Raw genomic sequence first — 17,889 nt, 5'->3', positions numbered from 1 at the left:
ACTCTTCAGTACCCAAGTGAGAGCCCCAGTGCCTTAGCTTTGCCTTGTGACAGCTGCCACAGGGATCTTTGCATAGATGGACTGGGCATTTGGGCTGGCAAGGGAGGGGCGTCTGCAGAAGTGAGACCAATTTCCTGGAAAAAGTAAGCAGGAAAAAAGGCCTCTAAGGACCACCCCACCCCGCCCCTCGGCCCATCTCCTGTAAAGAAAGAGGCAGGCTTCTGACCGTCAGACACTGAAGAGGGGATGGCTAACGAGGTGCTTCAGGTTCTCATACATCTGATGTTGCATGTCCTGGACATTAATGAAGAGAATAGAGTGCCTCACCGTTACTATTCCGAGTATGAAAAGCAGTAGAGGGTTTCTCAGACCGGGATCCTACTTCTCAAGTTGCATTCCTGAGTTTTGCTGCTGAACACGCTTGAATACCCAAGAACTTGGGCCGGGGTGGCTCTCCCCATGGCCGCTCCTGGCATCGGCCTGAGACCCGAGAGCAGCGCTGTCCAGGGGGCAGCCAGCCCGAAAGATAAGGTATGAAGAAATCCTCCAATAGGCTGTTCCTTATTTATTAGATTCCAGATACACGGGACCAGGTCTGGAGAATCCTAGGGTGTTTCATTTACATGGGGGGGCGGGGGGTTCTCTGGGAGAGAGATACAGAGGAAATCCGTACAGGTGGGCGATGCGATGAGGGACTGCCATTTTAAAAAATATATACATCTTAAGAAGCCATTCCAGCCACATTATCATTATTAGAAAATAAAACAATCTTTCCACATAGTGCTCTTCTTTGGTGCTGTTCCATGGACAGGGTCCCCGTCTTCCTGTTACAGGCTTATCACCGCTGCTCCGGGCTCCCTGCCACCCCCGCCCCCACCCCACCTCCCCACACTTCTCCCATCTGCACAGGGGGAGGGGAGAGGCTGGGTGGAAGGGTGGCTCCCCCATACAGGGGTGCAGGCAGATTCCAGCTCCTCTAAGGCCTCCTCATGGCTCCCACCCTGCACCCCACTCTGGTTTTGAGAGCCTCATGCTAGGCTCCTCAACTGCGCCTGGGAAATATCTGAGGTTTCCTGTGTGTAAAACCTGGGGGCCTCTCTCAAGGCTTACGTGTGGCAAACGCAGTCTGAAAGCTTTAGAAAGAGTGGGGACACAGGGACCAAACAAAACCCAGCCACAACCACTTTCTCCATGGTTGGATTTGTACATTTTATTTCTTGGTTCATTGCAATGACCTGTGTGATGAGAATACAACTGAGAAGGGCTATTTCCACTTTACAGCAGATTTGGGGGTAAACTTGAGTTCTGTTTTGTTTTTTTTTTTAAAGGGTGGAGTATCCTAACCTCTCCTCACTTCACCATCCCCCTACTAAGTCAGGGTCACCCTCTTTCCAGGGAGGCCCCAGAGCTGGTGAGTCTTCCAACTAAGGAGCTGGTTCCTATGCTTGTTCTGTGCAGATCAGTGGCCCCATCAAGTAGGCACCAGGGCCTCTCCCACTGAATGGAGTTTCCGGTGGTCCTGATGTACTTCCTGTGGCCCTAAGCTTCTCTAAGAGGGAAAGCATCAGCAGTGTCCTTCTCCTTGGCACCAAGCTACCAGGACAGCACCCCCTCTGCAAGAAAGGGGCTCTCACGCCAGGACACTTGCAGAAGCACCAGTTGTTGCACCAGCAGCCAGATAGGTCTCTCTGGAAAAGATGGACTGCAAATGCCAGCAGGACACAAGCCCTGCCCTATCCGACGTTATGGTCCTCACACTTGATCAGAAAGTGACACTGCACAGAGCGGTGTGCCCAGGTGAGGAGATGCCGCCCTCTGTCCCACCCCCTCCAGCACACAGCGCAGTGAGCGGCAGGCCCCGAGTTCTTACTGGGAGTTCTCCAGTTCAGACCTCTGCACATGGGTGTGCACATTAAGTTAGACTTGGGCTTTGGCCCTGGTTCACTGATGCTGAGGGGGTACCCTCCCAGACCAGGGACAATGGGGGTCCACACAGAGCTAGGGATGGAGCATCCTGGATCGATTGTAATTCCAGTGCAGCCAAAGGGGAGTGGAGGGGGGCACACATCACTGGGGCCCTTGAGATTTCCTGTGTGAGGACGTCAGCCAGTCACTCTGCAGCCGGTGGGTCTTAGCCAGCCCTTCTGCCTGGAGAACTGGTGTCTGTGTGTGGAGAGACAAGGAGGTGGAGCCAGCAACGGCAGCCTGCCTTAGAAAACCCGAGGCTGTGGAAGAGGGTGATTGGGGAGGTGAGTCGGGGGAGGATGGGAATCTGCCTGCCTCTCCAAGTGATGGGAAGTTGGCTTAGAACGGGTATGGATATTCCAGAAAAACATCCAAGGGGGCAAGGAGTGGCTCTGATGTTTGCTTTAGGAGGCAGCTGCTTGGAAGGGCATCCTCCATCATGCCTGATACCCTTCCATCCTCAGGAGAGCCTCCAAGCTGCTCTTGGCCACCTGTGCACACCAGACAGGGTGTTCAGAGCTGCCCTTCCCCAAGTGGGTTAGATGTTCAGGTGACCAGCTGTCCCCATTTGCCCAGCCTGAGGGGTTTCCTGGGATAGGATGTTCAGTGCTAAACCCAGGAACATCCTGGGCAAACCAGGTGGTTGGTCACCCTTCACAGCAGCGGGAGGAGGCCGGGGCGGGTCCACCGGAGAGCTGGGCCCTCACAGTGCACCACTCCTCGGTCAATGGGAGCACAAGCTACCCAACCTGTAGCACTGTCCACCCAGCACCTTGGAATGTAGGGAGGGGGTGTCCGGGTGTCCGGTGCCCCTGGAAGCAGGACGGATCAGAGAGGCTGGTGGCCTCCACTGAGCTCCCTGTCTTCAGGTTTCCCCTGCCTGCTTCTCTGCTTCTGGGCTTTTCTGTGCTCAGCAAAGATTGGTTTGGGCCTCTCTCCAACCTGCCCGATCCTCCCAGGACCAGCAGCCTAGAATGCGAGTTCCCAGGCACCATGCACACCTCCCACTTCCCACAGACCACCTGCTCTGGACCCGCCCTGAAGGTTGACAGAAGGGCAAAGCAAGGAGAAAGGGGGGCTCTGTGAGCCAGCCCTGTTCTGGCTGCAGGCCCTGGTCATGCTGGCTGGCTGAAGCAGTCAGTGAGCTGAGGGAGGGGCAGGAAGTAGCAGGGGGTCTCCTGGGGGTGAAGAGGAGGAAGACAGGCAGATGGGAGGCACCCAGTGCTGGGTGCCCATGAAAATGCAGGAGTTCTTGCAGCTACTCTCTTGATGGTGAGTTCCCCCTGGGAGTTGGGTTGTGCAGAGCTGAGTGGAAGTGTGGAGGGAGGGGGCCGGCTGGACTGTGGAAGGCCTAGAGCCTCTTGAGGGACCGTCGGAACCATAGAACAGGCAGTACCTGCCCTCTGAGAAGGAACACCGCCAAGTGGTATCCAATCTGAGTGTGCCTGAGTTCTGGGTGCTAGCACTGCCCTCCGGGCCAGGGGTCGGGGTGGGGCCAGGAACTGTCCAAGCTGCGTCTTGGTGGTCTGATGGGGAGAGAGTGCCCTCCCTTGGTGGTCTCCAGTCTCAGGGAAGCCAGCCCTAGCCCAGGCCTCAGCACTGCCCATGGGGAAGGAAAAACATACCAAAGAAAAAGCCAGTTTCTGATGAGCCCCATGCCCCGGCCCCCCATCCCCATTCCCCTGCCCCAAAGCACCCAGGGCTCTGCACACAGCCAGGAGGCAGGAAGCCCCTTCTTCTGGGACTGCTCATGGCCATGACACAGGGCTTGAAGGTCAAGGCTGGTGGCTGTGGTGGTCTCTGCATCGGGCCGTCCATTTGTCTGTCCACAGGCAGGAGTCGGTCTGTGTGCCAGGCCGTCAGACCTTGGCCTCCAGCATCTCCAGGAAGAGTTTGTGCATGGGCACCTTGCCCTGCAGTTTGATGCTGTAGAAGTGCTGCACGGCCTTGGCCGCCGTCTGCCTCAGCAGGGGCAGCGTCAGCAGCAGCTGGCCCGTCCTCCGCGGCTCTGCGTGGCGCTGGCTCAGCTCGTAGTCCTGCAGCGCCTCGTGCAGCAGGTCCTGCAGCTTCTGGACCGCCTCCAGATCTTCGATGTACATGGAATCTGTGGGCACAAGGGTGAGCATCAGGGGCCTGGGCGGAGAGCACTGTCATGGAGCTTGGGAGCCGCCAAGGGCCTTGGGGTTCTGCTTTGGAACCATCTAAGCCCTCACTTTAGAGAGAAGGAAAGCAAGGCTCAGAGACGCTGGGCTGCCTGTCTGAAGTCACAGAGGCTGAGGACAGAGCTAGGGGTTGGACCCAGGGAGAGAGAAGTCTCTACCTATGGAGCACATTTCTTAAGAAACCAGCAAGAGATAGAGGTGGAAACCCTGAAGGGCTTGAACTTGAGGGGACCTGTAATTGCCCTGCAGGTACTGGGTGGACTCGAGCTAGACTAGTGGAGGTGGCATCCTGCCTCCCTCACTTGCTATTAGGCAAGGTATTTAACTTCTCGGTGCCCCTTTTTCCTCATTTGTGAAATGAGATAATAGCCACACCTACCTCAAGATGTTAAATGAATTAATACAGATCAAGGGGTTACAACAGTGTAAAGTAAGTGCCCAACTAGTGGTATCATCACCATTATCATCATCATCATCACCATCACCACCATAACCACCATCACCACCACCACTACCATCACCACCACCACCACCATCCCCACGAACAGCAGCAGCATCACTACTATTGTTGCTGCTGCCACAAGCCCTCAGGGCAATCACTAACCTCACAAAATGCTGGTTAGAGAGCACCCACACAGATAAAGAAGCTAAGCTCTGTGTCCGGGTGCCCTGTGGTAGGGGGCATAGCGGGTACTGAGACAGCTTGGCTGGACACACGGGGCACGGTGATGAAGGTAGCTGTTGGAAGGGACCTTTGGGTCCAGGCTGTGAATTGGGGGTTCAAACAAAATTTACCTAAGTCTCAGCAGGGCAGGAGGAGCCTGCTGAAAGCCGGGTTACAGTTAGGTCTGAGCTGAAGCAAAGGGAGTCTCCTGGAACCCATTCCCTGGCCTTGGGGGAAATAACCAGCCCTCTTCTGACATTCCCTGAAGTTCCCGAGCTGCCACCCTGAACGGCAGCGCCCAATGCCTGCCAAAGGTGGGAGGGGGAAGGAGCATGTGAATCAGGTGAGCTTGAAGCTCTGAGTGGGTCTCCAAGGAAGGCTGGACAAGTTTCCTGAATTACTCAAAGGAGCAGGGCAATTAGGTTGGTTTAGATGCCAGACTGCCAAGGGCAGCTGCACCAACCAGCCAACACCAATGACCACCCCCGGTCCTCCTGGGTCCACACTCAGCCTGTGTCTCCAAGGGCCCTGCCTCTCTCTCTTGGGAGGAGAGCAGTAGGATGAGGCAGGTAAGACTCTGGGGCCTTAGCTGCTGCGTGGGTTTGGCCACATTAGTTGAGCTCTCTGAGACTGTTTCCTGATTCTAAAATGGAGTAAATGAAAGTGCGTACCTCAGAGTAGTGGTGAGGGCTAAATGAAATGCACATTACCAGGCAGTAAGTAAGCACCTAATAAGGGTTATTATTATCATTATTGAGAGTACTCCAACTGGGGTCGCGTGCTCTTGCAGCACTGGGACATCACTGGCCCCCACCCTGGACCCCTCCATGTGTTTCTGCTCCTTGTTACCAAGGCGGTGAGGGCTCCTTCTTTGCGAGGTGCAGGGGAGCCTGGCTCCATTCCTGCTCTCGCAACTGTTTACAGAGTGTCAAGTTAAGATGTGCTGGTGCCCCTCAGGCTGGGACCTGGCCATCCAGGCTCCCTGCCTCCTGCCAGCTTTCTTGCCCCACCCCCCATCCTCCCCAAGGAGGCTGAAATTGGCAGCTGCCTTCGACCAAAAATGAAATAAAATAACATTGCAAGATTAATTTCTTTGCAATCCATCAACGCGTCTGTATCGATGGCATTGATAAACTGTTAATTACAAAATCAATGGCTATGATTTTTTTCCCTGCTGTCAAGGAGCCTTGGAGAGGGACAAGGGGCGAAAGTCAGCCAGCAGGCTCCCAAGGGGCCAGGCTTTGGGGCCACAGCCTGTCTCTGACGTGCTTCGCCCTTCTGCCTACTGTCAGCTCCCTGAGCCACATCTGAGTGGTCCTGTATTGTCCACTCAACCTGAGCAGTGGTACTCACAGTGGCCCTTGGGGCTGCCACCAGGACCACGGCAATGGTCCCCTGGCCCCTGTCTCTCCTCCAGCTAACACACTCTGTCTGCCTGGGTGACTTCTTTACCTTACTGCTGGGGACAGATCACTACCCCACTCTGACCTTATCTTTCATGGTTCTCTATACTGACCCCATTACTACCCAATCCCTTCACAGCCTGGGAGCCTCTATGACCCAAACTGCTTTTCTAGCCTAACACCCAAATGGGCCTGTTCTTCTCCCGTTTCTACCTGTAGCTGACTGCTCCACTATGCAGTCAGGGTCTTGAGCATCACAAGCTCCTTCTCCACCTTGAGCTTCTTGAACCTGCACATGAGAGGCGGTGGGGCTTGGCAACTGCCACTGGAGCCTTAAGAAGTCCAGGCTCCTGGAACTTCATCTCCCCCAACCAAGTGTGTCCTTAGGCAAAGCTTGATGCTCACGGAAGGTCCTAATGGGCTCATGTCACCAAACCACCGTCGGTCCCCAGGTGGTGTGTGTGCATACCCGTGTGAGTGTATGTGTATATTCGTGTGTGTGTGTACATGTGTGAAGATCGGTATGTGTGCATGCTTTTCTGCATCTGCCCGTACGCATTGAGACCAAGGCAAGAGCAGTGGGCCGGGCTGAAGAGCCTTCTGAAAGCCCTTGCAGCGTGGTGCTGAGGGGTAGCATGAAGGTGACAGTTGAGTGGCCTTCCCCCTTCACTCTCTCCTCCCAGCTGGGGTGAGCTTGAGCTCAAGGTCTGATGTGAACCGGTGGGGAGAACCCAGGATCGAGGACATGCCCTCCAAGGCTGCCAGCCTTGCTGTCTTGTGTGGTCACGCGGTGTCCTCTGCTTTCACCGTGTCCCCTTTCAGCCTGTGCCCCTCCAAACTCCCAGCCCCTCTGCCATGCTGCTTAAGACGCTGCCCTCTGAAGAGGTGAGCACAGGGGATTGTGGAGGTGGTGGAGCTACTCTGTGTGATAGGTAATGATCGGGCACTGTTATGCGTTTGTCAAAACCTCTAGACCCATACAATGCTAAGAGTAAAAACCCTGATGGCAACTATGAGCTTTTGTTAATAATAACGTATCGATACTGGTTCATTAGTTGTAACAAATTACCACACTAAGGCAAAGTGTTCATAACAGGAAGAACTATGTACACGGGCAGAGGGGCACACGGAACTCTATATGCCGCCTTCTGAGTCTGTCCATCTAAAACTGTACTAAAAACCCTGAGAGCATTAGCATTCTCCAACAAAACACACATTACAATTTGGGAATCTTAAGGTATCAATAAATGGTCTCTATAGAAGCGTGCATCATTCTAATTGTTATTTTGCAGTAGTTTATTAATAAATGCTTCCCCAGGAGCAGAGGCTGAGAGGGGGACAGGACAGGGCAAGAGTGGGAGCCTGCAAGGTAAGCATGCGGCCTCGGCTTCCAGCTGATCCCACCCTGCCGGGAAGTCTGCCTTTTGTTCCCCTGTCTGGGTGTAGCATTGGCTGAAGGTGCCAGGGGGGTGGGTGGCATAGGTGACCGTCCTGGCCAGGCAGGTGAGGGTGAGACTCTGGCGAGGGGAGCGATTGTGTTCAGCCATACAACTCAGCAGCTGGGGCTTGTGTGCACTGACCCAGGAAGGGGAGGTCTGATGGGGCATCAGCAGTGTCCTCTGCAAACTCTGTGAAGCCCTTTGTTAGGGGAACGCACTGACCCCGGTGAGCCAGGGACTGAGGTTTCCTGGGATATGGGACTTGCAGGCAAAGTACAACAGTATCAAGCGAACCAGTTGGTTCCTCTATTCGTACTGGCTCCATCTGGGAGCTAGCTCTCCCCCTTCTGTATGCTGATAACACTTTCTTTCCTCCAATATTAATAATAATGATAATAACGAATCCTTATTGAACATTTCCTCCAGGCCAGGCACTGGGCTAAGCGCTTTATCTTCAGTTGATCATTTCATACAAAAGTGCTTCAAGGAGGTACTGGGATATCCCCATTTTACACACAAGGACAGAGCTAAGAAAGATTGCTACCTTGCCCAAGGTCACATTGCTGCCACATATCGGAGCTAGAATTTGAACTTGGGTCGATCTGACTCAGACTTGAGCAGTTAAGTGAATGTGTCGTCTTGTAGCAGAATTATGTGCATGTGCTAACATGCTGTCTTTAGGACAGGGACCATACCTTTCTCTTCCTTCTGCCTCTGGGCATGGAACCTTGCATATGGCGGACGCCAAGCGTAGAGACAGGTTAGATTAGATTTAAGCTCACTCCCCTATGCTAGCCCCTCTCCCCAGAAGCTGATGGGAGCTAAGGAAATGGAGTGAGGCCTCCTTTTGAATGCCAGACTCAGTTGGGAAGGTTTTCTCTCTTGGACCCAAGCAATTTGGTTTTGAGATTCAAGGAATGATCATAAACTCAGGTTGATTTTAGAATCGCAGGACCTTGGTTTGACTCCTAGCTCTGTGTGACCCTGGACAATTTGCTTCACCTTTCTAAGCCCCAGTTCTCACATCTGTAACATGGATTTACAAAAAATAAGAACTTTGCTCATAGGGTTGTTGTGAGAATGAAATAAGTTCATAGCTAAATTTATTATGGACCAGGCATGTTGTAAGACCAATATAATTCAATTTATTATGGACCAGGTATGTTATAAGCCCAATATAATTCTATACAAGTAAATCCCTTCCATCGTCTTGCAGGCTAGGGACTGTTTACTGTTTCCATTTAACAAGAAACTGAGGCACAGAGTGAAGCAACCTGTCCAAGTGAAAGAAGCAGGACATGACTCTCAATAACCTGGCTCTAAAATCTGTGCCCTTAACCAGTGTGTTGGTCTGGAGATTGGGGGCCCAGCAGGTGCCCCGTGAATCAGGGCTTAGGAAACACTCAACCCATGCTGGCGTCCATCGCCATCCTTGTACAATCTGCAGTGATAAGAAGCTCCAGAATCTTCACATCATCCCACTCACAGGCCTCCAAGTGATGCCCCCCAGGCCCTGCAAAAACGTCTGAAAGCTCCCCCACGGGCCCACACCCGCTGATACCTGAGTTGGCCAGGGCCAGGGCCTTGAGTGTCACAAACTCCTCCTTCTCCACCTTGAGCTTCTTGTACCTGCGCACCAGCTGCAGGATGGCCCGGTAGAGCTCCAGCAGCCCCACGAGGCGGGAGTGCTCCTCGTCCATGATGTAGTCCTCCGCATACACCAGCTTGTCATCGTAGGGCAGCGAGCGGTACACGATGCCCAGGATGAGGATCTCCATCCAGGCGCTTTGCAGCAGGCTCATCTGGTCCCCCAGAGAGAGGTTTGAGAAGCCTGTGGGGAGAGGGGAAAGGAGGGCAGCCAGGGCCAGGTGGGTAGGCCAGAGCCTCCCGGGACTGGGGGAGGGCGGGACAGGTGGGGTCCAGGCACCTCCGGATCCTACCCCTCCCCCTGTACCTTGGGGACTCATCGTCCATCCCTGGGTAAATAAGTCAGACATGGATTTCACGGAAAAGACTTACATAACAAAAGCGCAGTCAATGCTGACACTTGTTATTATCATCATTACTGTTAGTTCTCTGGTATTTTTTCAACAGCCTAGAGAGGCTTTTGGATTAGTTAAATGCATTTGTAATTTAAGGAGTTAGTGAATTCACAGTAGTATTAGGAGGTGGCAGTACAGGGTCCCCTCCAGTCTGGGAGTTTGGAGGCTCCCCTCTCTGCTCAAGCCAGGGAAGGTTTGGGTGTTTGGTTTAGAGTGAGGCTTGACCCTCAGTGCCGGCTCAGCTGTGCAGACCCAGGGGCCCAACCTGGACCAAGGACTCAGCTGTTCCTGGCCAGTGACCTCCGCTGGCCACAGCCTGGGGCTACAAAATGCTCAGGAGCTCCCAGGATCAGGGGGCATTTGTCGTGGGGCAGCCTGTCCTCCCAGGGGTCCGACCCCTGATGCCCAGGTCATTAGTCTCCACTTAATGATGACCCAGCAGTCCTGTATCCTATGAGCCTGGACTCATGGCAGGTCCCCCTCCCTGCACGCAAGGAGGACGGGCATAGGGATGGCCCCAGAATTGTGGCACTGTCTTGTCCAATGTGTTCTAAAGACCGCCTGGGCTTGAATCCCGATTCCCCATTTACTAGCTACGGCTTCTCCACACCTCAGCTTCCTCATCTGTGAAATGGCTGTAAGAGTGGTGCCTGCTTCAGAGCGCTGCTGTGAGGTCTAAATGAGCCAATGATTATAGCACATACGACACAGGTACAGAGCTCTTACTATTGTTATTAGTGACGAGATGAGAGTGTACATCTGCAAAATGAGAATAATAATTGGAATTGCATTATATGTGCTTAACTTGGGCAAAGTCAATTAACATCTTGATAAACAAGAGAGATAGGAAGAAAGGAGGGAGGAAGGGAGGGAGGAAGGGGGAGAGGAAGGTTTTTCAAACAGCTAGTCACTAAACACAGGTGTAAATTCAGCAGTTGGTTCCAGCACTGACCAAGCCAGATATATTGAAAGAAGAAAAAGTATCCACAAAGTCAATTGCACCCGTGGGTCACGGCAATGGAAATTCAGGGACTTCCAGGGCTTATTCTGCTTATGTGGGACTCGTCAGTCATTGCCGACCGAGAACCTAACGCCACCTGGACACAGCGGGTGCTGTGAGGGTGAAGACAATGCTAAGTGGAAGCACCGATTCCCGCACACAGTGGGTGCTCAGCAAACCTGAGCTAGAGGGTGGTGGCGACTGCTGTAGTCGCTACTATTACTGATGCTGTTAGCGTATTATTGATATGACTCTCTTCTCCCCTTTGGACTGGAGGCCTGGGGTGGTCCCGAGCTTCTAGACTGGCCCATGGAGTCTGTCTCACCCTCGTGTACTGTCCTCTGTCTCTAAAAACCACTGTCCCTCCCTGACTTACAACCGGTTCAGGCGTGTTCACCTGCAGGGGCCAATTCTGGGGCTGGAGCCCCTTTACCTGGCAGGTGCCCTTTCCCTCTTAGTCCAATCATTGCAGTGCCCCGGCCCAATCTGCACTACCCGGGCCTGGGATGAACACCTGGCTGCTGGCACCTGGGGGTGACTGACAAAAGAGCTGGATCAATTACACTGACGACAGGGGCGAGCCTGGATTGATGTACCTTCTCAGGGGGCAGGCTGTGGCACAGAGGGTCAGGTGCATGTGCGTTGTCCAGATCCTAGTGTGGGAGACCGTGTGTGGCTGCCTGTGGTGGCGGGGAGAGCTGGGAGGTAATAAGATAGATAGAAATGGACATCCAATTTCCCTTATCAGGCTTCTGAGCAAGAGAGGCCTTGGGCGACATTAATTAACAGATACCAATCAGCCAGCCCATGAGGGTGTGTGCATGTAGGGAAGTGTGGGACCGCACTGTGGAGGGAGGGCGGGATGGGGGGGGTTGCGGGGGGGGGGGGTCTGAAAGCAGACAGAATGGGAGGAAAGATGTGGGAGGTGGATGGGGGGAAATTAATAGACAGTTGAATTGGAGTGGCAGAGAGGGTGAGGTAAGATCTGTGGCTTCTGGAAACTAAGGAGAAAAGACCCCTGGGAAGCTAATCACTCAGGTGCAATCACTGGAAGAATGCGAATAACATGCTTTGGCTTTGGCCTCTTCATTCATTCAACAACAATTTACTGAGCACCTACTAAGTGCCAGGCCCTGTGCAAGGCACTGGGTACAGATGGCGAGCTCAAACCGGAACAAGTGCCTGCCTTCGAGAGCGCACAGTCAGGGGGGAAAGATACACCAGGTACCCCATGTCCTCATGAAATTACGACTTGAGGATGAGCTGTGACAAGATGGAGGGCTCTGAGGAGACACAGTGGGGGGATGTGGCCCGAAGGAGAGTCTAGGGAGGCTTTGCAGAAGAGGAAACCTTGGGGCTGAGCCCTAAAGGGCCACGAGGGCGCCTCTGACCTCACATCTGCGAGCCCTGAGTGCTGAGCTCCCTGTCACCTTCCCACCCCCACTGCTGAGCACCCGTCCTGGTGCAAGCAGGTGCCCAATGAACATTCAGGTCACAGAGGAGAAAATGGACAAATACCACTGGGCCTTGACCCCTAGGTAATGAGAAAATGTGTCAAGAGCACTTGGTTATTGCCTCCTCGTCCTTTAGACAAGAGTGTGGTTTTGCTGCCTCTGAGTCAGACAGACTTGCCCTCTGGGGAGAGGGGCGAGGCTTCTGGGGGGAGAGAGGGAGTTGGGGAGCTTTGCGCCCACATTGGAGGTGTCCTGACCCCCCCTGCCAGGCTGGTCTGAGTAGTGGATTCAGCCCCTGCCTTCTCTCCTCCTCCTTGGGCATCTTCCAAAGGAGCTGGAAACAGCTTTGAGAATCCAAATGCACACTGCAAAGTGCTGGACAGCGCACAGGTGGCTTCCTTTTGTGCGAGGAAGAGGAAAATGTTTGACCTTTTCTAAATTTAACAAAAGAAACAATAGGAGGAAAAATGAGAAATAAAAATGGTTACATCTAGGAGGAAGAAGGAGGAGGGGATAGGGATAGAGATGAGACTTCTGTGTACACATTTCCGTCTGTTTTTGGCTTTTGAACCTGTTCGTGTTTAAGATGTCCAAAGATAAAATTAAATCAGGCACAAAGTGAAAGGTATGCTCCCTTTAACCCGGCAATTCCACAGCTGGGAATTTCTTCTGGAAAGAAAAGTAGGCTTAAACACACAAAGATAAATGTGCAAAGGTGTTTGTTAGATCAGTCTAAAATGGCCCAACGCAGGAAACAACCAAAATGTAACTTACGTAATACATGCAATTGTTATATAAATGTGATTATTAGTTAAATGAATGACATATTAGAAGCCACTAGAAAGAATGAGGTAGAATAACTGGATGCAGAAGATGCTCAAGAACACAGGGGAGGGGCAAGTGTGAAGGGCCCAGAGGCCAGAGCCGGACTATCTGTTAGAATCACGGCTTTGCTGACCACTGGCCACCCAGCTCCCTCTGCCTTTCATTAGTAGAGGAGGAATAATAACAGTACTGACCTCAGGGGGTTGTTTGAATTACATGAGCTAAGGTGAGGGGCGCTGAGAACACTGCTTCACATAAGGGAAGTGCTACTATTGTCCATAATTCAATGGCAGAAGCAGAGTGTAGAGCCGTGTTACAGTGTGACCCACGGAGGGGATGGAGACACACTCACGTGCACGCACACGGTGGTTGTACGTGTCCAGGAAAGCCCCAGAAGGATGCACAAGGAGGATGAGAGATTAGGAGCTCATCATCTCCTCCCTGCGTCACATCCAGCAACTTTCCCAGAAGCACACGTTCGTCTTTCATTTAAACCCAGACAAAGGGGCTGAGCCACTCCTCCCTGCCCTTCAGCAAAACACCCCTCGCTTCTACTTTTTTCTGCTGGGGTCTTCTCCTCTCCAGTCAAGTCATTAGCTATTCTGGGACCGAGGGGGCTGCTGGGACAGGCTGGGTGTGGCCCGTGCCCCCTGGAGTGCAGCACTGTCCTCGTGCCTGGTTGACCCAGCCGGCACTGGCCCCTTCAGGTGCCGCCCAAGCTGGCTGCCCACCGGGCTTCTCTCCCCAGGTCTCCCACCTTGAGCTCTTCTGCTCCCAGAAAGTTTTCTTCTCTGCACTGACTGATCTAATACCATTCAGGCTCTTCCCCAGCTTCCCCTCCCCCAGTGATCTGACAGCACAAGCTCCTAGAATTAAAAAAAAAAAAAAAAAGAAAGAAAAGAGCACATAATTTGTGGCAAGTGGAGTTCATAATCTGTTAATTTATTATCGTTTCTGTCGACCTGGAGGGCCATTAGCAGAGGTAATAAAGGGAGATGTAATTATAGGATCTGAGGCCACTCCAGACACAGCTGCTGTCACTCGGCAGCCCATATTTCATCGGCCGCTGGCACCCTTCTCTCCCCGGTGGGAGCCAGCCGGCGGCTACCTGGGCGCAGGGCCACCGAGGGCCCCTCTGTGAGGAGGCCATGCACCTGTCAGCAGGAGCAGGCAGGGCCTCTGGTGACCCCCCATGGGGGTGCTCCTGTCCAGGGCCACCTTGAGACTGCCTGGGCTGAGGATAACGGCCTAATAACGTCAGAGGCTGCAATTCATCACGGGATTCCCACTGTCTGCGGAGGCCGAGGGCTCTTGTTCTCACCTCTCACTCACCGGAAGCAAGAGCTGGACGATCTAAAAATTTGGGTTTGTTCTCTGGGCAACCCAATACTTGGAAAACTAACATTTGGGCGAATGTGAGTTCAGACTGACTGACACAGAAGAGTGGCTGTTGTCCTGAGCAGACCCCAATCAAGCCCAACTTCCCCACGGGGCTCACCCTGTGTGTTCGGCACTGTGGTAAAAGGGAGGGGGTGCTGGGAATGAGTTTGTGCTGAAACGATCCTTCCTCTGGCTGAGCGGGTCACTTGGTGCCTGCAGGAACACACCCGCTTCTGTGCTGTGTGTGAAAGTGTGTGTTCGCAGTATCTCCTCCCCTCCCGGACTTCCCTCCATGGCCTCTGCCCATCAACCCTGAAGGCCCCGCTCAGGTTCTGCTCTCTCCCCTCACAGCCCATGGCGTCCCTCCTGCCTCTAAACTCCGGCCTGGGCTTCTTCTCGCTATAGTCTAAGTGTCTGTCTCATGGATGAGAGACAGGAGGCAGGACACAGAGGGCAGAGTGGAAACAAGGCTGGCCATGGGCAGTAACTCTTGGCTCAGGGTAGTGGATACACACAGGTTCATTATACTCTTTGACCTACCTTTGTTTAAAATTTTCTATGACAAAGCTTTTTAAAAAATTGTCCATCTTATTCCCCAGTGGGATCCTTGGGGCAGAAATCAACCCAATTCTTTGTATCAGCCACACCTAGCAACAGATCCGACGTACAGTTAATGCTCAATAAATGCATGCAGAGGCAACTATGAAGCCCCCTCTGTGTGCAGGGCTCTGGACCAGAAGCTAGAGGACACAGAGCCTGAGTATGGTTTCCTTTGTTTCAGGACAGAGGCTTGGGCTCCCCTTCAAAGCTCTATTCCTGAGCAGTCCTTCTGTCTGTCCAGGAACTAAGACAGACAGGAACAGACAGAAGTCCCAGGGTGGGACCCATGTGTGTCTCCTTCCTACTCAACCTGCTACCTTCTTTACACTCTCTTTCTAGGGGTTGGTGAGCAGACCTTCAGGTGAGCTTTCCATCTAATCTAAGATGGATTAAGTCAATTTATTTAAATATATCAGGCACCTGATGTGTCAGCGCCCTTGATAGGATGTTTCCAGGCAGTGGCAGGAGACTCTATTAATTAATTTTGCCTTAAACACGCAAAGGTCAGACCCAAATAATTCAGCATGCAGATTTATGCAAAATAGGCAAATTAGCGTTTGAGGCAGACAAGTGAGCCCCTATGTTTACTTCATTTTTCAATCAAAAAGAATTCAGCTTTGGACAAGGAGAAATGATGGTGCAAAAGGAGGCTTTTAACACTATTGACAACAATGATGATGATCACAGTCTGCCACAGGCGCAACCGGGCTAAGGGTGCTCTATCCTCCCAGCAACCCGCTGAAGGGGCCCTATTCTGGGTTGCATTTCACAGGAGAGGACCCTGAAGCTCAGAGGAATGCAATGTCTTATAATACCAGGAAGGACAGCTGGGATCAGAACACAGGGCTGTCTGAATCCAGGGTCTGTGTCCCCCGGAGCCTTTCTGCTCTGTCCTCAGCCTTCTGGGTTGGAGCTGGGAAGATAGCACCCAAGAGGGAATAGGTGCTGGGGAGACAGTGACTCTACCCTCTGGGAGGTGTGGCAGGGGTGGGGTGGTATAACGGGGAAGCAGTAACCCCGGGGGACCACCAGGAGCCACTCCTGAGCCATTGCTTGGATACAGCACCTGCTGACCCTGAAGAGGAGTGTCTGATGAGGGGAGGGGCTGGAGGGAAGCTGTGCCCGATTTGGCCCTGGGTTAGTGGAGCAATCCAGGCTGAGGTGTCTTAAGCAGTGGCCTGACCCCACATCTGTGCTGAACCAGCACAGGACAGATTCAGAAACTACTGAGGGCGTAATCCCCAGAGGCTGAGCTCCTTAGTAAGGGCTCTGCAGCCCAGATCCCCAGGGAGCCCACCCCTGAGTCAAAATGCCTTGGGGCCACTAGGGAGTTCCCCAAAGTGGGAATTCTAGGCATCCCGCCAGCTAAGGAACACCAGAACCACCTCTGACCATGCGGGCTCTTTATAAGCTCCTGTCTGTAGGAAGGCTCCTCCCTACAGGCTGCGCACACATCTTACATAAGGACTTTCTCACTCACTGCGGGCCTTAGCATCTAAAGTCTAGGACACCTTTGCTACATAACCATGTATGTTGTATTCATCTTCAGAGTTAATGACAAACAAACACATAAGCAAAAACAGGACCTACAGACAAGAAGATAAAGTGCCCCACACCATATAGCTAGTAAGAACCCAAGTCCACGGTGGATCCTTGCTGGAGGGTAACAGGATGTGCCCACCACACTACAAGCCACGCTTGTTAGAACCTTCAAGGAATAAACTGCACAGAATTCAGAAAGGTCTCCAACATGTATGTAATGTAAAATACGTGGGTATCAGTATCTACAAAAACAAAACAAAAAATGGTTCCCCCTGTTTATCCAGAACAAGAAAAGCTAAAAGGGGGTTGGGCAATGTTAAAAAAGCCCATGTCATCTGAAACATGTTCATTACACATACTTCGCATGCCAGAAATGATCACAAAATCACAGAATCCACATAAGAAGACCGGCCTCCCTCAGCAATCTGGCACATGGCGACAGTGAGCATGCAACTGATATTTACACGTGCCTACTGCTCACATGCCTGCCCATATCTCATCCTCACGGCGCAGCCCAGCAAGGAGCTTTTTCCCACAGAAGTGGGTGGACCTGCCCAGGGTTACACAGCTAGCAAGTTGCAGGCCCAGAATTTGAATCCCAATCTGATTCCCAAGCCATGTTCTTAACTGTTCCACTCCAGCTGCCTCTAACAGGGATCTAGAGAACCAATCTGTCTTCTGCATTGTTTTCCAGTGTATTTCCAATAAGCTCTACAAGAAAAACCCTACTTCTTGGCCTTTAAGGATTCAAAGAACTTGCTCTTTGAATATCACCTATTGTAGATGCAATCATAACCCCTTTAGAATGATAACCAGTTCTGCAGGCCCCAGAAGTTTAGGGACCTTACGGGACCTTCCAAAGACCTGCTCACTTCCAATCCCACAAGGAGAGAAAAAGAAACCAGAAACAGGCTTGCCAGGATTCTACAGGGTTCCTCAGTTCCAGGCTTCCCTGCGTCAGAACCACAGCCGGCATGGGGACCGTGGCTGGGAGGCCCTGGCTGCGTTCTCTCCCTGGTCCTGCGTCACTCACCTGGGATGTGCTTGGCCCAGCCGATGATGACCACGAGCTCTCTGTCCGCCAGGTCACAGAGCGTGGTCAGGGCCTTGATGTCGCCCTCGGGCATGCCGGGGGGAGGCCTGGCACGCAGCTTGTCCGGCTCAGCCACTAGCAGGTAGGAGACAATCTTGGTCACTGCAAAGACCAAAGTGGGAATGTCAATGCCTAGAAAAAGAAAAGGGGCTGGGGCGGAGCCTGGGATGGGTCAGGAAGAAAAGCCAAATGCAGAGGAACCCAGGAAGGTCAAATCTAGCTGTCGCTTCCCCTCCCTGGTGAATTCTCCCAAGAGGAAACCTCTTTGAGTGGGTGGCTAGAGGGGCGTGTTCTGGGGGCTGGAGCCCAGGCGCTCTTAG

At 52.8% G+C, this 17,889-nt stretch overlaps 1 protein-coding gene across 1 annotated transcript; it reads right to left on the bottom strand.

Annotated features, from left to right (window-relative positions):
• Nucleotides 1–3,656: 3,656 nt before the first annotated feature.
• LOC150017084 (steroid hormone receptor ERR2) lies at nt 3,657–17,665 on the bottom strand. Its single transcript, XM_090271215.1, has 3 exons — nt 17,510–17,665; nt 9,195–9,464; nt 3,657–4,069 (listed from the first exon to the last, which is right to left on the bottom strand). Exons 1-3 carry the CDS (start codon nt 17,601–17,603, stop codon nt 3,825–3,827), a joined length of 609 nt encoding a protein of 202 aa, XP_090127341.1. The 5' UTR covers nt 17,604–17,665; the 3' UTR covers nt 3,657–3,824.
• Between the last annotated feature and the right edge of the window lie 224 nt (nt 17,666–17,889).

Source organism: Furipterus horrens, unplaced genomic scaffold (assembly GCF_987537825.1).
Source record: "Furipterus horrens unplaced genomic scaffold, mFurHor1.1.pri manual_scaffold_3, whole genome shotgun sequence".
NCBI lineage: Eukaryota > Metazoa > Chordata > Mammalia > Chiroptera > Furipteridae > Furipterus > Furipterus horrens.
Note: the sequence above shows the minus strand (reverse complement) of the source record. Positions and strands in the feature narration are given on the sequence as shown.